The sequence below is a fragment of the Lissotriton vulgaris genome, chromosome 9 (assembly GCF_964263255.1).
Source record: "Lissotriton vulgaris chromosome 9, aLisVul1.2, whole genome shotgun sequence".
In the NCBI taxonomy this organism is placed as follows: domain Eukaryota; kingdom Metazoa; phylum Chordata; class Amphibia; order Caudata; family Salamandridae; genus Lissotriton; species Lissotriton vulgaris.
The window spans coordinates 762097796-762119108 of NC_141697.1; the positions used below are offsets into that span (position 1 = coordinate 762097796).

Below are 21313 nucleotides of genomic sequence, written 5' to 3' on the forward strand. Positions count from 1 at the left end.
TGATAGAGACAATATCTAGCCAAAAATTCCTTACTGACCCAACCATCCTCACCGCTCTGCGGGCAGATTTATTGGGTTAGCGATAATCCCTTTCAGGGCCCTAGTTTTGACACGTGTCAGTTTCTTCATGGCTCTGCGGTCCTGGTGTGGAAAGTCATGAAAAGTAACAGACGTCAGTGCACCGAGGTGCAGCCTATATAGGTGGCATGGGCGTCACCTCTGGTGTGGATGATGCCACGCTGAGCTGATTGACACCAGTTATCGGCGCGCAGGGGTACTGCTAAGGCAAACATCTTCAGGATCCAGTCTGATGCCTGGGAAATTCAAAGGTAAGGAGTCTGCGGCTAGATATTGTCTATACCAGATAATGCGTTACCGAAGGTAAGTAACTTGTTTGCCAGTGCAACCTCCCTACACCATCTTCTTTTAGATTGAACTCGTGATGAGGACTCTGGTGTCCTTAAGATTGTGACACCTTTTCACATCGGTCAATAAATCACCCTTCCTTTGTTTTTTGTTTCACCTCACCTTTCGGAATCTGAGTGGCAGTTCCTGTACTCTTGACCCTAAAAGGGCTTTGAGCTTTTACATTGACCACAAGGGAGATCATTGTGTGTATGTTCAGCTCTTTGTGTGTGTCACTGGAGCAAAGGAGTGGAAAGTAGTGTAGAAGAGGACCTTTTCAAATTGGATCATCGTTTGCATCAAAATCTGCTATGCACTTGTCATGACGGCAACCCCCTGCAGGCGGGCGAACTCATTCTAGCAGAGCCAAGGTCGCTGCAACAGCATTGGCGAGCTGGGGACGGTTTTGGACATCTGCAAGGTTACGATGTTATATCCATATGTACTTTGATGAAGCACTACTTGAAGTTTGTTGGGAGGAACAACTAGCCCACTTAGTCCTGCAAGACTTCTTGGGCTCAGTCCACTCCGCAGACCATCCACTTTTGGGGAGTAGTGTTATTGTATTTATTCTCTAGGTGAGAAATCTGCTGTTAAATGTATCCTTCGGAACCAGTTTGTTACCTTCAGCAATGCTCTTTCTGGTGGATCTCTCTAACTGCAGATCCCTCACTGCTCTCCCACCCTCCTCTGTGGGGTGAAATTCTGTATATCATGATAAAGTCCAAAGTTTGAATGCAGCACACTGTCACCTACAATTTATACTAAGTGATCCTTATCTGAAGGGGTGGAAATAGAAAGATTAAAAAAACTTACCCCAGCATGCAGGACTTGTGCTTATATGTGGCTCAGCCCCGGCACTTCTGGAGCAGAACAGCCTCACAGCAGAGCTGTATTGGTCATCTGGCAGCACATGGGAGCATTAATGGTGAATTCTCTGAATCCAGACTGGTGCCTGGGGGCATTCTAAAGGTGAGGTATCTACCAATAGGAGCACAACCCAAGGTAAGTAACTTCAGAGTTAAGCAAAAGATAGGTAATTTTGTAAGATAGAACAGAACAATGCCACTAGAATACCAATGCCCACAGATGCTAAGACTTTCCAGGTTCATGGGTACTGCAACCTTCCTTGCGAGATTACACGTTTTCACATGTTCTAGTTCTTCAATGACTCCAGTTACACCCTCAGCACCACCATCAAGGTTCTCTGGAGATCCAAAGACATTTGCATTTTTTCTTAATACGTGTTGGTTATATCTTTTGTACTGAGCTGGAACCTTTACAGATTTTCAAACCAAGGTAGGCTTTGATATCTAATATCTGAGTGGAAATGCAGCCAAGTAAAGTTTCTGGGGGATACTTATGACTGCAGATTACCCATATTAGAATTTCCCCAGGCATCACAGTGAAGCCAGGCTTTTTTTCATCATAGTTCTTTGTGCCAGTGGGTGGCATCACGCAGCTTCACATCGACCCTGCTCTGCCCCAAACATAAAGGCTAGAAAACCATAAAGGCACAACCCAAATGCATTAACATCCGTTCTTTCTGTGCCTTCGTAGGCGGAGCTGGAGCTAGTGGCTACTTTTTTCTCATCAGTTGACAAGCTTTTTACCAAATTGTTTTCCAGTGTGCAAGAGAATGTCTCCTCCTAAAACTTCAGGCGCCCGACTTGATCGATGTTTAATCAGCATACCCCCTACATGTCTACTAGTCCATCTGATAGAGAATACTAGCCGCAGATTTCTTAACGTAGAATTATCCCCAGGCGTGAGACTGGATCCGGATTTTTTTTTGCCACAGCATCCCTGCACACCGGAGGGTCGGCATCACGCGACTCCGCCCAGGTGTTGTCTGCGTATGTGACGTCAGTGAGGTCACATAAAACCCACCCCGGCGCGCCTACATCCGTTTGTTCCTTTTCCGCGTGCAACGCGGATCCGGATTGTCCTCCGGGCCTGTCCAGTCCTTTCCCTTTCGCTATTGCTTTAAGACGTGCACGTCTTGTGGCCGCCTGATGTCGGCGACAGACCCTCACCTCATCTGCATGTGGTGTTTGGGGGAACACCACGACTCCACTGATTGTGAGGCTTGCCAGCAGATGAAACCAAAGTCCCGGCGGGAGCGCTGGATGAAACTTCTCTCAGCTCGCATGTCCAGGTCGGCTTCGTCACCTCGAGGGTTTTCGAAGCTGCTGCCTCCGTCGTCGTCATCGTCCCTCTCCCAGGCCAGAAGAGCGTCGCTCACCTGTCGGTAAGTGTTGCAGTTTGTCCCAGAGGGCCGGTCCCCGGCCTGTTTGGTGGCTCTCCGCTGGTGATGCGGCCCGCGCATCGTCCCCCTATCCGCCGTTTACCGGTGTGGGGGCAACTAGAGCTCAGATGGAGATAGCTTCACCTCCTCCTCCTCCTTCCCATCCTGGGGCATCAGCGGATCCCTTGCAGTGTGCGGGGCCCCCTGTGGTGGCCGACTGGTAATGATCCGGGTTCGGAGGATGTAGTGCCATTGGGGTGCAGCCCTTCGGGGGCTCCTCCTTCAGACCATGGTGCCTCTGGTTCACCACAAACTCCTGCGGGAGTCCCTGTGGTGTCGCGGGAGGTCGCCGGGGCTCGGGACGCATCCCCGGGCCCCTCTCGGCCCTCAGTACAGGCCGCGGTCTTGTCTGAGACCAAGGTGACACTGCTATGGCGCCGGCGGCTGCTGGCCCTGGTGGCGCAACAGGGGTCGGCGAAGGGCCCCTCTCGTCCCGTCATGGGTCGAGGCTGGCGGGGGACGACTCGTCCCTCCCCGGGTTCCTCTCGTCCCTCCACGCAGGCGGCTGCCTCGTCGGAGTTCGAGTCGGCGCCGTTCCTTCGCTGTCCCGGCTCCAGCCCAGCTCCGGTTTTCTGCGCCCTGTGCTGTAGCAGAGGCCAGCCCGGCGTTTCCCCTTGCGACAGACGACGATGTCCTGCCTCAGATTGCGAACTATACAAAGCCAGACCAACGTCGGATCTTTGACTCATCTTCGGACGCCTTGTCTTCTCCAGAGGTTCGGCGCTTGCTTTTGTCGTCCTCGCCGGAGACGGGCCGTCGCATTGTGGCTTTTTCCCCGACGTCGTCTAAGGACGGCTCCTCGCCGTCACTGCGGTCTTCGCCGGAGGAGCCGCAGGTCCCCCACTCCTCTGTCCCATTTCCTCCTTTCCGGACTTGGCCCTTCCTCCCTCTGGTTGGCTTGGGGGACGGTCGCCTTAGCTTGTAGCCATCGCCTACCGAGGAGCTGCTCTCCCCTCCGCAGGGCCCCACGGAGGCGGGTGCGGCCTTCGCTCGCTCTGTTTCCACGGCTGTGGGAATTTTGCGCATGGGTAATCCAGCTGCCCATTTCCCACGGATCATCTTCTGTAGGTTCTTCATCAGGGCTCTGGTGGTAGGGAGCTGCTGCTTCCCTTTGAAGGTTCGCTCCATTCTTCTCATTTGAGGACTTTGTTGTCGTCCCGCCACAGGGGGACCCGGTGCCCCAACACCTTCTGCACCATCACCATCTGGTGCCGCGTGACCCGGTGTGTCTTTCCCTCCACCCCTCTGCCAGAGGTCCTCTTTTGCAGACTGCCTTCCCCTCCCTGCCGCTGCTGTTGTCGCCCCCATCACGGGAGGCCCGCTGGCTGGACTCTTGGGGGCTCAACATGTTCGCCTCGACCAGTACGACTCTGCGGGCCCTCAACACTTTGTGTGTTTTGGCTAGAGCCACTTCTTGCTTGTGGGACTCGGGCGGAGTCCCTTGGGTCTGCCGCTTTTCAGGAAGGTGTTTGTGTTGATTTGCGGCACCATGCGTTTGATGGCCAGGAGCTGGCGGCGTTCATTCTTAGCTCCGTTCTGGACATCTCGGAGGTGCTTGGTCGTGCCATGGCTTCTTCGGTTGCACTTAGTCACCATGCCTGACTTCGGGACAGTGTGTTCCCGGAGAACGTTTGGGAACGGTTGGTGGACCTTCCTTTCGATGGCGCTCTTTTGTTCCACGCCCCTGTGGACTCGGCCATTCAGAGTTTCTTGGCGGGCCTTCGGCCTCCTCCTCCTTCTCCCCCTCAGTGACCTGTGAGTTGTCCTGGTTTTAGGGAGATGTTCTTCCATTGGGGCGGGTCGCCCCAGTTGTGTGAATTGTGTGCTTCATGTGCATTCAAGTCCTCCTCGTTGGGACTGTGGTTCTGTTAGCTGCTGGCCGGCCCTTCTTGACTGTGTGTTTTTGCTTTGGGTTTTTTACCCCTTGCTGGCCCCGAGACTAGGACTTCTGTTTTTTCTTTTTGGTTGTTTGACACGCCTTCTGCGGGTTTTTCCGCAGGTCTTTTCTGTTGTACTCTGCTACGGTAGTTTTTTCCTAAGAGGTTCCCTTGTCTTGAAACTTAACATGCCATATGTGGGGTAGTGGTAGCTGTTATATAGCTCTGTCATGTGCTGGGGAACTGTGGTCGCCTTTAGGCCTCTGCTCTCCGTGGCATTACGGTATGTTGCAAATGCAATCCTCTTGCTGATGGCTTGAGTTGTGCCCCAGGGTGTCCTTCTCCGGGGTCGCTACGCTGTTCGCCTGGTCTGCTGTCTGCGGCCTGGCGTCCTGGCTCTGTCTGGTTCCACTTTCTTTTTGGGCCGTGTGTGCGGACTCCCCCCTGCGCCTTCCTGCTCTCTGTCTTTGGCTGGCGCCTGACTTGCCCTGAGAGCATCGTTCCGTGGTGTTCTCGGTGTCTGGCTGTGCTTGCCAGTGGCGATTACCTGTTTACTGCACCATTGTGCCTTCTGGGCGCTTTAGTGGGACGGTCGTCCATGCCTTGTCTGCTTCTTCCGGTGGGACCTGCACTCAGTTCTGCCTCCCCTCCCTGGGGATGAGATGGTTCTTGGGTTCCCTGTCCTTCTTTCGGGCGCAGTCTTTCCCTGCGTAGCGATGGACGGTTCTTCCTGGGTATCCTCGAGATGCTCTTTCTGCTTCCACCTGCTTATTGCTGACGGTGCCGTTCTGTCTGGTCTATGGCCTTCTGGCGGTGATAGGCTTGGCTGTCCTCTTCACTGGTGTGTTCTGTTGGCGGGGCTTGCCTTGCTCTGCCTCTTCTCCTTGGAGTCTCTAGGTTGCTCTTCTCCCTCAGTGCTCCTCTTCCTTGCCTAGGCCAGAGGTTCTGTTGCATTGTATGGGCGTGGGGCGCTTTGGCCTCCTTTCGTCTTGCCCTGGTTTCCTCTGCTGAGTGAGGACGGCTCCCTCTTCTTTTGTTTTTCCCGCATCCCCTTTGGGGTCGGTGGTCTTCTGATTGCAGGGGCTCCCCTTGTCCTGGGGGGGATAGGGCTCCTTGTCCTGTCCTTGGAACTCGTCCCCTGTGGGACCTCTGTTATGTCCAGGCTGGTGTGGTCCTTTCGCCGACCCTCCTTCCCCTTGGGTATGGCTAGAGTATCAACCCTACATTAAGGAATCTGCAGCTAGTAGTCTCTATCAGATGTACGAGTTGTTTACCTTCGGTAAAGATGTATCTGGTAGAGACGATTCTAGCCGCAGATTCCTTCATGGCCTGCCCTTCCTCCCTGTTCTGCGAGGAACTTTGGCTTGGTCTTCTGCACTCGCCTCCCTGTGGGTGGCTATGTCTTTTGTGAGTGCATTCTTCCCCTCTTTCTCTGACTGGATGTTCGTCCTGTTTTTGTTCCTTTTCCTCCCCTTTTGGCACATTGGAGGATATGTTTATAGGTGCTTCTGTGCCCTTATGCTCTGGTTGCTCAAGGTTGGGGCCTACCTGCCACTCTGCCCACGCACCTCCCTCCCCCCTTTATTACTAGGGTTCTGGGCTGTCTGCTACCCTCTAGGTTGGGGCCTTTTGGCTGTGCCTCTGCCCGTTGTTCCTTATGGGGGTTGTCAAACTCTTTGATGGGGCTGTCTTGGAGTTTTGTCGTTCCTTGTTTGTCCCGGACTGGTTCCCCTTCATTGTTATTGGTTGGGGGTTGAAGTCCTGCTCCATGTGATCATGTCATTTTAACATATGTTTTTTGCCTCCAGGGGGTGCTATCTCCGTACTGGCAGGGTTGCTGCTCAGTGCTGGGCTCTGTTCTTTATTCTTTTCCCTGCTTTTGGGTACTGCAGTGCCTGGCACTGCTCTTTATGGTGTTGTTCCTCACCATTCCCTTTTTTCCAATTTTCTGCTTTTTTTGCACACTGTTCCTATACTCTCACAGTTTTGTCTGATGGCTCCGCATTGTGGCGCGGAAAAGTTCTTAGAAGAAAACTGACGTAGGCGCGCCTGGGTGGGACTTATGTGACCTCGCTGACGTCACGTACCTGGACAACGCCAGGGCGGAGTCCCGTGATGCCGCCCCCCCGGTGCACAGGGATGCTGTGGCAAAAAAAATCCGAATCCAGTCTCACTCCTGAGGATAATTCTACGTTAAGGAATCTGCAGCTAGAATCGTCTCTACCAGATACATTGTTACCGAAGGTAAGTAACTCGTACTTTACGACCCAACCTGATGCCTGGGGAAACTTCAAGGCTGAGAAATATGTTAAGTAATAACAAGAAAACACACTAGAGAATATAAGTAACTTTGTGCCTGTAGAACTAAAAAAATTATACACATTTTCCAATCTACACCCACTAAGCCTTGAACATAACTCACTTGGCAAAGAACCAGCAGCAAAAATGGTGCAAAATTCCGTAGACCTGTGTCATGACTGATCTTTCTCTTTGTCACCAAATGACAATCAGTAAGGTATAATAATGCAGTTCCTGTTAAGTAAACAAACTCCTTGTATAGTGCAGTGACATCAAGCGAGGCTTCTAAGTCCATCTGCATCCACCCTAAAAAAAACTGCATTATCATTCTAGAATAGTCTTCTTAATAAAAATACAAATTCTAGTGCCTTGCACATACATTGTTAGTCTATTCTCTATGTCACTCATTCTTCAAACACCAATTCTACAGAGAGTGCATTACGAATTTTTATTCATGGTTGTGTTGTGTAACGCTTTCTACAGTAATGTTTCATTGTTATATTGTGATATTGTTAACATTGAAATCTTTTAGTTCATGAATGTAAAGTATCAGATAGGGCTTTCAGTTTCCAGGTCCCCATGTAGATCTGAGAGGCTGCAATCAGGACCTGTTGTTTAGCCTTATATCAGGAGTGATGACTTGTTCATGTTGTGAAGTCAGTTATAACCAAATCATTCTTAATTTCTTACTTAGGGTCACTCTGATCTCTTAGCTCACATTTCATGAAGTTGTTTTCTGTGCTATGTGTTCAAGATGATCGACTTTATTACAAATATAGGACCATCAATTAATGCACCACTTGACTACTGATGCATAGAATGCTATAACAGAATATATGTATAATTTGTTTACTATTAGTCTGTATTTAAGTGAAAGTAATGCATACATTATTCTAACCACTTAGGCCCACATATAATAGAGACGCAATCCCGATTTGGCAACCAACAATTGTTTGTGCACAAATGGGGATTGCAACTAGTTTGCAAGTTTAGCATGTACCCAGTGTTGGAGCATTTTCCTAGATGATGTTGCCTTTCAGAAATACCCCAGAAAACGAATGAGGCCCTAGGTGTACATTGCTGGCTCAGGCGAAGTTGCAGAGGACTTTCAACAGATCCAAGCATAGCTAATCACTTGCTTCAAAGCAAATCTTTTGCCCAGTTGCTTGGAAAAAATATCATTGTGAGCATGACTAACAATTTGCCAGTTAAGGTGAAGATGCAGAGGTTGGATTCTATATGGACACCTTTGTCACACAAGCTTTTAGGTTTTAAATAATGTTTTACAGAAATGTAATTCAGACATTCCCATTGAGATATATGTATTATTTGCCTAACAGGATTTTCATTTTTTTCAATGTAGAAAACCCTTGGGAAAATGACTGTGGACTTGACAAAGAAGAAGGATTCAAAGGGATCTAATCAAAAAGGTAATGTTGACTAAATACAGTAGTTATTTGCTCTATTGGGATCCAGGCATTGTTTCATTTCTGTTTTGTTTAAGTTTGACTCCTTATGTGCCCCTTCTGATGGAATTGATGTAGCCCACTCATGAATCTTTTGCTGCAGCAGATATCACAGACACAGTTTTGTGTAGCAAAATAATAGTTTTCAATGATCTTGTGAAAGAGGAGTAAGTCTTCTATGGCTGAAATATGTTTTTAGGAAAAGTATAAGGCAGCCAGAAAGCCAGTGTCAGTTGATTATGCTTCAGTGCACATCTCAGTCTGTGTGAGAAAGCCCTTGTAGAGTTGGAGCAGTTGTGTACTGGTTATGCGGTGCAACATGTAGGTTGCAAAAAAAAATGCTGCAATGTAGTCTGTGATTATCATTCTTCTTTCTGGCGACCTTACTTTAACATTATTTCAGTGTTCTATGAAAGTTCACATTGACCCTAACTGTAAATGCTTCTATACAAATCTTCACCAGCTAAGCTTGGGGCCATTTTATTTAATTTATTTTTAGAGCTCACCTACAGACCGCTTAGCAGTGTTTTGGAACATATTGTTTCCAATACATTTCATAAACTTAGAGTGGGCTTCAAGTCAGTCTCTGGTATGTGATTAAATAGCTTTTTTGTCTCACTTCCCTAATTTGACGCTTTTCCTCTATTTGTGTGTTTTTCCTTCCCAGAACTGCTCCTGTCTGTGTTTTGAATGTATGGTGTATCTCCTTGCATCTGACCTTGCTTTGCTGTGCCGCCCCTACCCCGTAAGCCATAGGGACTATTTTCTCTTGTTGCTCTTCCTTCACCCCACACCCTTCACTTTAACACACTTCTCCTTTCTCACCTGCTTCCCAGCGTCGTTTTCCTGCCACCAGTCCCTACACCGTTTTCTATGCCCCCATTCTTTTGGCAGGGGGCCATTTTAAAATGTATTAGACTATTCTAATATGGCTGCAAGCGCTTTAGCATTCATGTGTGCTGAGCATCTTTAAATAGCTTTTCTTTCATCTAAACAAATTTCTTCAAAGATGGCAAGTATCCTCTTGACCACCTTTGAACGGGATTTGTTAAAATGAATAAAAATAGATTGAAAGTTAGCCAACGAAGATGGGGGCACATCCATAGCAGCCATCTCTGGACAGGATTTAAAAAAAAATAACAATGCGTTCAAAGATAGGTTAAAAGAGGGCTGCTGTGGAAGCATGCTATCTGGAATGAAAAGGCGTTGGCAAAGTCAATAGGCTTGACAGCTAAGACCTACTAGCTATACTGATATATTCTCTAGATTGCTCTAGAACACAAAAATAGGTTTTCTAGATCCTCTATCACTAAGAACTTACCCCTAGATTCATCAAAGTCCCGTTTTGCGAGTCTGTAATAGCGATTATTAAGGAATCGCTATTACAGACTCGCAAAAAGGGATTCATGTACAAATCGCAATTTCTTTTGCAATTCCTACAGCTTCCTTATTTGCGATTAGCTAATTGCTAATCACAAATAAGGAATAACTCCTGAGTCATCCCTATGGGCCTAAAGGCCCATAGGAATGAATGGGATGACATATCGATGTGCGAATCGCTATTAGCGATTCGCATTTTGAGTTTGCGATTTCAAGGGTGCAGGGGTGTCCAAAGGACACCCTGTTGCACCCCTGAAATGACATTGGACACTAGTGTTACGCACACACATGTCCCAAGGACATGTGTGTGTGTAACATACAACTTAGAAAAATGCACTTAAGTGCATTTTCTAAGTTTCCGCTATTTACCACGAGGTTTGACTTCACGGTAAATAGCGGCCCAAAATTGCGAAATCGCATTTTTTAAATGTATCATGAATTGCATTTAAGGAATCTCAAATAGAGATTCCTTAAATGCAATTGCTCGCAAATTTGCGAATTCTATAATAGCGATTTTTGCATTTGGGATGATGAATCCCAAATGCAAAAATTGCGCTCGCAAAGGGCCAGATTCTCAGAATCTGGCCCTTTGCGAGACGATTTTCGTTTCATGAATCTGGCCGTATGTGTGCCAACCAGAGACAGAAAACCAGTTGGACAACAACCATCCCTCAACCCACTGAGCAAAACTTTAGTGAGATGCCTTTTGGGTAACTATCAATCCCATAAAACATTATGAGGAAATCAGTGGAACCCCAAACCCTCTTTCATTAAGGGATAGCACACTCAAGCCCACTACGGGAAAAAAGGATACTATTTAAAGACGTATTTTTTTATCACAGCATATTTTATTTTATTTCCTTGCCTTAAGAAGCCAGACATATAAATGTATAGCGTAACATGAAGCAGCATGGCATTATAAATCAAAAACAAAACCAGTAAATATTTGAACATACTGTGATGTAACTTGTCCATGTGTTTCTGATGGAGTTCCAAGCGGCACCCAATATATACGGGTGCTCCAGCCCTAAGTTTAGTACATTTCTCATCCATATGACTGCACTTCCTCATCTAGAGTTCTAGCAGTCGACCTTAGAAGATCTAAGGTAATGCCCCTGAAGTCTGCCCATCGTTGCCAAACCTTCACATATTTCTGGGGGCAGCCTCGCGCTCTAAAGACAGACACCTCCAGCATCATGCAGAAATCCATCCCCCTTTTCCATACCCCCACCGAGGAGGCGAATCAGCCTTCCATAGCTGATCAATATCACTTTTAGCGAGTGTGATGCCCAAAAATAAGATATTTCGCTAGTATCGGTTGCCCCAGATCCCTTCGGCGTTATGTAATGAGGCCAATTTAGGAGACCTAGGTAGTTCCCATTCTAACACCTCGGCGAGGCATACTATCCCCCCCCCGAACCTATCGCGAGCAGTGTAGGTCCCTATAGTATGAAGGAAGGTGCCTTCAGCACGCCCACAGCGAAGACACTCAGGGGATTATTAGCCCTGCCCTCCACAACTTATATGTGGTGAAATATGCCCTATGTAGATATTTGAACTGAATCAATCAAAGGGGCGATGAGGTGGCCGCTCCTCTGGGGGGCTCCAAGGCCTATGCCAATCATCATTGTCAAGGGGGCAGAGATCTGCATGCCATGCCTTTCTGAGGGCCTCTAGGGTGGTTATACTATATGTAATAAGCATTCAATATATTTTCGAGATTTTGTGGTCAACCCGGATCTCCCATTAGCAGTTTGCCCTAATCAGGCAAGGTTGTGAGGTTAACTACCTATGGCGTCAGTGTATGACGGAGTTTCAAGTATTTTTAAAATTGGCTTTAAGGCATAGAATACTCTTTGCGTAAGTCCTTAAATTATTTAGGTTGTGACCATGCATGACATCCCCCAATGAGGAAATCCCAATATTATCCCAGCTGTGAAATCCCTGCAAATCTGCCAGTTGGAGTGGTAGTCTATTGCCAATGTGAGTTCAAAATCCTAGGCCATCCACAGAATAAGTGACCAAACAAGCTGGGACCAAAGGAGAAGAAGAATTGTCGGGAGATAATGTGTATATTAAAAAATATATATATTTAATTAAACATGGATAAAAATCATATAGAGACTCCGGTGATAAGTCAAACTATATGAAACAATAAAACAATACATCAATTACATTCATTAAAAAGCGAAAACATAATAATAACAAAATGAATCCTGGCTAGTTATGACAATTATATAAAAAAGCGAGATATTTACTGAGACAACAAATGCACTTATAACAAATTAGTTAAATTGACTCGACGCGCGTTTCGGCAGTGGAAGAACTGCCTTCTTCAGGAGTCTTTGATGAAACTCTGTAAAGAATATTATAGGAAACGCAGTTATAGATAACAGTGCATATAGTCTTATACATTTTGATAATACACCTATCTAATCACAATTCTAACAAATTGTCTCATAAAGATAGACTTTGTAACAATTCTTAATCTAACCAAAAGGTCCAGACTTATTAATTGGTCACCTAGCGTCATATAATAGATTGATATATTTACAACATTAGTGCCGTACTCAGCTAAACATAAGGAACCGTGATATTGGTACAAATGATTGTCCTACACAAAATTCATAAATAATTTCCCAAAAAGGGACTCATATTTTAAAACTGATCCTATATGAAGTGGTGTGATCTCAGTTCTGAATTTATATAAAGCAAGTCACTTACATGTCAAAAGAATCGATGATAACTTCTTTGTTATAAATAGAAAGGAAAGCCAAAACCAGATAAATGGGGCCACTTGATGAAGGTGATACCTGATATTAAACAAAAAACGACTGCATGATAGAAAAAGGCAGAGAACATCTTTGAACACAATGGGTCAGCTCAAGACCAATGGCCTAGTGCAACAAAGTAGTTTAGTACACCTGTAGTTTATCTGAGAGAGTACAAATCTGTTGGTGTGATCATAGATCGATATAAATATAAGTTAACCAGATATGGCTAATCTTGTAGCTGTAAATGCTGATATAGATGGAGCTATTCCCTAAGGGTTCATGTTGCCATATATATAACACAGGAAACAAATTAATAGAACTCGTTATTGGTTGAGCAGTTTCCTAAGTGAGCAAATAGCTGGATTTCTATAAAAAAAGAGAAGATTACCTAATGTTATCGCTGCAAGGATATGGTGGCTCACTGTGGCGAGGTGGTTCCCTTCATGATAATGTTCAGTAGATGGTGGGTGACAATCACTATAGGCAAATATATAGAAAATATATATAAACTGATGCTAGATCATTCGTCTGTTTGTTGGTTCTACATTGATAGCTATTATAGTGAAACTGTAACGGCCTAGAGTGCTCAATTAGTTGTGGGCTCGAGAGTTACGAAAATTACCTTTAAATTTGTAGTTATTTGTCTTTCAATCATTGTGGCCGTGTCGAATTTGTTAAAAGACGCCCATGGCGTTGGAAAGGCTGAAAAATATAGATAATATAGTAGCGAGCATTAGTTACTACTTTTTAAAAAAGAAACGCTGAGTCAATAAATGACAAGCACTAGATTATAATGGAGACCATCTTATACTTTTAAACGCCAGAGAGATCGAGCTAAGCCCACAGAGATGTAAACTCCAGAATTGTGAGATTTACCTTGAGATTTGTAGTTATTTATCTTTCAATTGTGGTAGCCTTATCGAATTTTTAAAACAGGCCCATGGCGTTGGAAAGGCTGCAAGATATAAATAATGTTGTAGCGAGCATAAGTTTCTGCCTGTACAAGCGCTGGGTCAAAAAATGACAAGCGCTGGATTGTAATGAAAAACTATGCTATGATACTAAACGTTAAGCGTCACGCCGAAGGAACTGTGGCCAAAGAATAATTACCTTTTAAAAAGATATCTAAATGCCGGCAGCAAGGTGGTGCTGTTCCGCTTTAAAAGACAGGTCGGAATACTCGCTAGATGCAACGCGGCTGAATTCCGAAAGTTGTTAGGTTACTGCAAATAAATAACAGATAGGCTAAGATTAGGTAAAGAGCCACATTCAAGATTTGCGCGGTTCTAGATATACAAACTGCACACTATTCTCACCTTGATAAAAGAAAACTATCACGGGCTGCAGGATGGTGCAGTTCCGGGCGGACGAAAAGTGGAATGGCTTCGCCGGAGAAAGTGGGTGTGTGCTCTGCTAATTACTGCTCTTTTTAAGCTGAAATTAGGGCGCGAAAAACGGTCAATCAGGTCAGGGTGTGATAGAAAGAGTGGACAGACAACATTACGTTTGATTCATGCACTCATTTACACCGGGGTTTGGTAGAAAGAGATAATGGACGACCTTTCATAGTTGTTGTGCGTGTGTGATTATCTCTTGAAGATGGAGCTAGAAAGACGAGAAATGGTTACTTATGCAGCCTGATTTTAAGGGCGGAAATACGTACGTTAAAAAAAAGAAAGAAACGGAAGAGAGCATGTCTCAATATAATCTCATGTATTGGAATAACATTCGATAATAGCGCAATATTTATAATATTTATAATATGGTGCCAAAGGCAGTATTTACTTACACGCGGGGTTATCGAAATTGCAGACAGATCCTTAGAATGTCTGTAGGGTATATTTTATATATAGACATAAGAGTATAGAAAGAACTATTTCCCGTTTGTAGGTGGGCGGAATATTCCATTTCAAGATGGTATTAAATCTAGCATCTATTCCCTTTGTTACCCTCCCCGGGGGTAAGACAGAGATATTCTGTATAATTATCCACATTAGTTATATTTGGAAGTCGTCAGGGAAGGATGATAATGTAATTATATTAATATGATGGTATATATATTATTTTAGAGGCTATATTATTCTTATTGGGGCAAAAAACCTAGTTCTATAAAGGAAGGCCCCAGAGGTTAGATGTTAAACATGAACAATGGGGTACATTGTAATAGGGGGGCCAGATTAGCTGTTATAGCAGACATAGTAAGAGATTCATGGACCATAACTGACATGTTATTACATAATGGCGTTCTCCCATGGGATCTCAGCATTTAATCCTTTTTTGAAAGTTCCCAGAGAAAAGATCCAAAATACTTCTCTTTTCTTTCTAATTTTTTCGCCGCCTTTGCTATCTGGGAGTCTGATTTTTTCAAAGACGCACCATCTAAAATCTTCTGGGCCATGATTGTTCTCTTTGAAATGTTTGACTAGAGGTGCCATAGGTTTGTTAGTGCGGATCGCTGAGCGATGCTCAGTAAGTCTGGTTTGTATCGGTCTAGAGGTCTCGCCAACGTAGCCAGTTGGGGTGGTAGTCTATTGCACCATAGTGGTGTCTCTCGTGTGAGGTGGCCCCACCAACCCATTCCACGGAGATATTGACGCCATGTAAGTATCACAACTCTTGTGGCTGAGAGCAGATCTCGAACATCCGATCTGCTGTATAAATATGTATGTAGTGGTGGGTCTCTGAGCAACCAGCGCACCACCGTGTATGCCGGATCCTTTCCCGGACTGTACCATCAGTCATTGAGCACTTGAAGGTGAGATGCCGCGTGATATATTTGCAGGTCCGCCGCGGCAATACCCCAACAGTATGTGGATTGGGAACAGGTGAATATTGCCACCTGGGACGCGCCACCCCCCATAGTAACTGCCTCAACATGGCGTTATTCTGACGTAACCAAGGTTGTGGGACTGGTTAAGGGTGATTCTGTAAATGATAAAACACATGCGGAAGGGAGATCATTTTGAATATTGCGGATCTACCATAAAGAGATAGTGGTAACCCTGTCCAGGATCTAATGTCCCTCTTAACCTTTTCAGTCACGGAGTTTCAGTCTCAGGATATCTTTTGGCAGACTTAAAGAAAGACCCCTAGGTATTTCAGACTTTCTGTGGCCCGTGACAAATCGGATGCCCACCTGCCATTGCCCAATAACCCCCTAAGCAGCCATATAGTGGATTTATTGACGTTCATATAGAGACCCGAAGTTTCCCGAAAATTCTGCATTATCTGGAGGAGTCTGGGACCCGATTTATGTGAGTAAGGAAGAATAAGACGTCATCTGCATATAATGCAATGCGGTAAGATATATCCATGGTCCCGTCAAAGCCACATACCAGAGCATCCCTGTGGACCCAGGCTGCCAATGTTTCTAAAGCCATTGCAAATAATAGGGCAACAGGGGACATACCTGTCTGGTGCCCCGCCCTATGGGGAAGGAGGGGCAGACACTATCAGCGATTTGCATAGAGGCAGTCAGGTCAGTGTACGATAATCGCACGTAGGACAGAAAGCGCTTGCCAAGATTCAGTTGTTTCAATAGTATAAAAAGGTACGGCCAGCTGACCGAGTCAAACGATTTATTTGTGTATGCTAAAAGCAGTGCTGCTGGTCTGTCTAGCCGATCCACTGAGGCTATTGCATTGTGGGCACGTCTAATATTGTAGCGTGTTGCCTGGTGGGGCATGAAGTCCGCCCAATCTGGGTGGACCAGATCTGACATCAGAAGCATTAATCTATTGGCTACGATTTTTGCTAACAACTTGCCTGTTAGTTTAGGAGAGATAACCGGCGATAAGATGCTTGAGGTTTAGGTGGGTGACCTGGTTTCAAAAACACCACAATCTCGGTATGTTTCCTGTCCGGAGGCAGATGAGTGGCCTGCATCGCCTCCTGGACTGTAATTCAGGTAGTGCGAGCCCAGTTGGGACATGTATGCCCTATAAAATTCACATGGGAGCCTTCCCGGACCGTAGATCAGATGCTGCATCTGTCAATTCTTCCAGTGGTTTCTCCAATGATTTCCATGCGTCATTCGTCCGCACTTTGGGGGGCATATCATCGAAGAAGTGCTCAACCTGTGAGGGACTTAACACTTCCATTTGTGCATAAAGGGTTTTGTTGTAGGCGGCAATAGTACTTGCAAGCTCAGCCAGTTTAATCAGCACCACACCCGGCGCATCGCATATCGTCGATAGGTGGATTGGCATCGTGGTTTGTTGACAAAATCTATATGGGAGCTTCCCTCATTAGTCTCCCCATTGGTAAATTCTGCTTTAGGAGGCCGGCCAGGTACTACGAGCCTCTTCCACCATTGTCTCCTGATATTGGTGCTGGGCAAGACATTTGTCTACGCTCCACACTTCCACCATCTTCTCGTCCCTGTCTTTAAAATGTCATAATATTAGCCTCTAATTGTATCAGAGCCTGCCTGTGTTGCCGTCGCTGTGCTGCACAGAAGCTAATGTTGAATCCACGGATAGTGGGATTCATTGCTTCCCATAATGTAGCTGCCGAAGAAACGGTCTCTGAATTAAGGTTGAAGTATTCCTGCAGGCCTTATGATTGTGGGTGCAGTATGACTGATCCTGCAAGGGCCGCGGTGGGGGGGGAGCTGCCCTCTAAATGGGGGCCGGCTCGGGCCAATCAGGAGTGAACGGCCATCGGGGAGAGATCCGAAAGTCTGCGAGGCAGTATCGTGGCCTCGGACACTCTGTATATGAAACTGCGTGGAATTAAAATATATTCAAGCCTGAAGAATGAAGCATTGAAGATGTATTTTTAAAATCAAAATCCTATGTTAGTGCCCACAATATGCAATGTAAATATAATAAAAACAAATAGAATGGTAGCTGCCGCATTTGCTAAAAGCATAAACAGGAAAAGTTCCAAAATTTTTACTGTAGGATGTTTTAGCTATCCTACCCTCATTTTTCTTTTATTCACTAAACTAATTTTTAGCATTAAAATAGAAAAGAAGGGGTGTGTCCAAGATGGCGACCGCGTGGCTTGCCATCCCTCCGACATCACCGTTCTAAATCTTTGTTATAGCACCCCACCCACCGCAATCGAAGGGCGGGAGATGAGAGCGAGCCTCCGCTGATTGCCTGGGGGACATTTGGACAGAGTTGCAATCTCCGACGGTGCACGGAGACTGAGCTGATCGGAAAAGCTGCAGCCTAGGACGCTGCGTGGCAGTGCCGCAATCTCCCAGAGGGCCTCGACGCGCTGCACGAGCCCCCTGCCTAGGCAGTGACATGCTGTGGCATTGCGGTGCGGGCTGCTGCTCCAATCTGCACTGGAACGCACCCCCTATAGCTGCATGGCCTATGAGCAGAATAACCCCCGTCACAGGAGCGGCCTTGAGAGCGGGCCGGTGAGCTTTAGAGCAGTGGTACGGGGACAGACTGCAGATCTGGAGAACGCACACTTGGGAGCGGCCTAGAGGCTCTTGGCTGAGCTGGAATATAGCGCAGGGTGGAAGCAGGGGTGCTCAAGCACAGTAATGGGCACGGACTGGTGAGCCCACAGCAGATATTGGTGAGTGAGCAGCTCGTGGAGCGAACGGTCGCACTGCCCCTTTGGAATCCATCGCCCCCGGGGCAGGATTGTGGGGCTCCCCTGTTAATGTTATGGGGCATTTGTACACGCGCACGGCTACTCCGAAGAGTGTCCCGGCGCTTAAGGAGAGAGAAGAAAGAAAAGGAAAAAGACCCTGTTGCGAGAGACAACAGTTTCCCCACTCAAACAAAGATCTCATTGTTGTTGGAACAGCCAGGTCATGAGTTGGCGTCTGAATCTCAGGAGCTCTACTTCTTGCCTCAGGAGTAGAGGCAGCGAGTTCCATAAGCTGCTCACTACCACCTGAAAGGAGCGTCCACCCTTCCTTGCACTACAGAATTTAGGCATTACCAACAAATGTTGGGTTGATGACCTCAAGGTCCTAGCTGGGGTATAGGGCATAACTCTTTTTCTAATATACTGTGCCCCGCTGTTGTGTATCGCCTTGAAGGCCAACACCAAAGATTTAAAATCAACTCTATTTTTTAATGAGAGCCAATGCAGTGATCTCAGATGACTCACCATGTGTGTTCTTGGCCCAACCATAGAAATTGCTCTGGCGGCTGAATTCTGCACAACCTGTAGACGGTTCAATAGGTACTTGGGAGTACCTAAATAGAGCACATTCGCATAGTCCATCCTAGACATTATCAAGGCTTGGACCACTGTCTTTCTATGGGAAATCTGGGCCTGCTCCCTAGACAAAGACTGGGTACAGCGAGTTTAAAACCCAGAAGAAGAGAGGGGGTGCTTGATGGGGCTCGAGGAGAACTCGTGCAGCTGCACTGCAATGGCTAGGGCCATGCCGGACTACGTCCCACTGGGAACTGACGGTTGCATGCTAGCTCAACAAGGGGCCCCTACAGTTCCGGCACGCTATCAGAGCAACAGTGAGGGGTACAGGCGAGTCCGGGGCCACCCACCCTCACGCATCACATCATCGGGCTCGGCGGGGCAGCTCCTTGGCCTTGTGCCTGCCTGCCCGCCAGGTGAGGGACGCCTGGCTCCAACGTGAAGGGGAAAGATGATTCGCCCAAGGGGCTCCAGTGGACGGAAGCAGGCTGCAGGTGGACCACTCATGGCGAGTGCTAGGCCCAAGAAGGAACGCTCTGTGAAGGACATGCTGCAGAAACCAGACGCTCAGGGCCATGCTGGCCAGAGGGATGAGATGCCTTTTGGATCACAGGATGAAGCAGACATGCCGGCGACAAAGGCCTTTATGACGTTGCTCTTTTCAGCGCTCAGGGAGGACCTTCAAGAGCTCAAAGACCAACGTCCTTGGATTTCCAGGAGGTGCAGCGAGATGTCTCGGAAATTGGGGACCGGGTGGCGACACTGGAGGAGCACGAAAATGGGCGTGATGAAGAGATGGAGATGATGCAACAGGAAATACTGAAGCTTAAGGAACAGCATATCAAGCTTCAGGGACAGGCGGAGGACCTGGAGAACCGCTCTCGCCGCAACAATATATGCCTCGGGGGAGTGAAACAGGGGGCCAAGGAGGGCGACATTTTGGAGTTTGTCCAGGCCCTCTTCCGTCAAGTGTTGGGCCCGGAGCACACGACCGAGGTGCAGAGTGGCAGGGTAACCTGAGTGAGACCACCCCGCCTGGGTTCAGCCCTGCCACCGGATATCCTAGCATTTGTACACAACTTCCAGCTAAAAGAACTCATTCTACGGAGGGCCCGAGACTCACACCCCCTGCAGGTCAGAGGGCACTCCCCATTGCTCTTCCAGGACTTGGCTGCTGTCACCCTGTTCAAGCAAAGGGAATTTCGGCCGGTCCCCTTGCATCTGAGGGAGAAGGGGATCCCCTATGCCGGGGGCCACCCCTTTCATATCATCTTTAAATATGACGGCAGACTGCGACAGATGCGTTTGCTGCAGGAGGCCACTGATCTACTGGGCCTCCCTCCTACAGATTCGTCGACCGGTCAGCAAGCAATGGCCTCCGCTAATAGAAACAGAACCGGACGCTGGCAGGTAGTGGGCAAACCTTTTCCGTCTCACAAACCAGACTTGGCAGTGATGGCGAAAGAACGAAAAGTAGTCCTGGCTCCGCTGACTTGCAGCCCTGCCCTCTCGTCTCCCATCTGATACTATAGTCTAGATCACTTTTGGGGACCTTGCCGCAGCTGGACTGGAGGGCTGCTATTCCTAGACGCTACAGGAGCGGTTTGGGCACACGTTCCCTGATCCCTGTCACCCCCACAAACACTTGTCATTCCCACACTGTTGCGGTAGTTCATTTCTCAGTTCTTGTACTGACCTTCCTCGGGCTGGTCTGCCTGATCCCGAGATGGTTAATATTCTGTTGTCCAAGGGGTGCTTTCTATTTTTGGGGTGTGGAGGGTTCACACTCCAGTGAGATTTTTTTCTTTTGCACATACTTTTGTCCAGCGTTGTTTGCAGTCCCCTTCCGCGGGGGTCCCCAGCAAGCCTTGTCCCTCAGCGATTCACCTAGGGCCTTAACAGTAGCAGTGGTAGGAAATCAAGGGAGTTAACTTCAACGTTCGGGGTCTTAACAACCCCACCAAATGGAAAGCAGTACTCTCCCTGCTCGAACACTCCTGAGGTGATGTTTGTCTTCTTCAGGAAACCCACCTACTTCATAGCGCAAGCTTTATATGCGCCATAGTCACTTTCCCCTGCAGTTTTGGTCCTCTGGGAATAGTAAACTAGATGGGGTAGCTATTCTGCTTTCAAAGCGCTTAAAGGGTTGGGTGGTGTGACCTATTGGTGAGATCAAAGGGCGCCTACTAGCGCTGCGCTTCCGCTCATTTTACTGTAGTCTCTATCTACTCCCCAAATGAACGACTGGAGAAATTCCTGCTAGCTGAATATGCTGACGTTCTTCATACACCGACTCTATGATGGTGGTGTGGGGTGACCTTAACTTAGTGATGGATGCTGGGCTGGATTGTTCGGGCTCGCGGTCCGGGGACGCAGAAGCCTTGTCGGTGAGTGACGTTGACAGGTTGCGCAATGCGGGGATCAGAGATGCCTGGCGTTGCTTGCACCCTGACGAGCGGGACTTTTCATACTACTCAGCAGCTCATTAGACCTATGTCCGCCTAGATCACTTCCTTGTTACTCCAGCCGCTTGGGCTTGCAACACATACTTCACCATTGAGGCTCGCTCCCTGTCTAACCACGCACTCATTAGCTTGACCATGCGCTTTCCCAATGTGCAATCTTCCCCTTCCTCACACTAGCGCTTGCGTGACTCATTGCTTCGATCCTCTG

General features: G+C 47.2%; 1 protein-coding gene across 1 annotated transcript in view; it reads left to right on the forward strand.

The window, feature by feature from the left end:
• LOC147692216 (WD repeat-containing protein 62-like) overlaps positions 1-21313 on the forward strand; it is an 846473-nt gene that overhangs the window by 684068 nt on the left and 141092 nt on the right. Inside the window, exon 28 of the mRNA XM_086938490.1 lies at positions 8252-8318. Coding sequence (XP_086794616.1) covers positions 8252-8318 — 67 coding nt within the window. The remainder of the gene's footprint in view (positions 1-8251; positions 8319-21313) is intronic.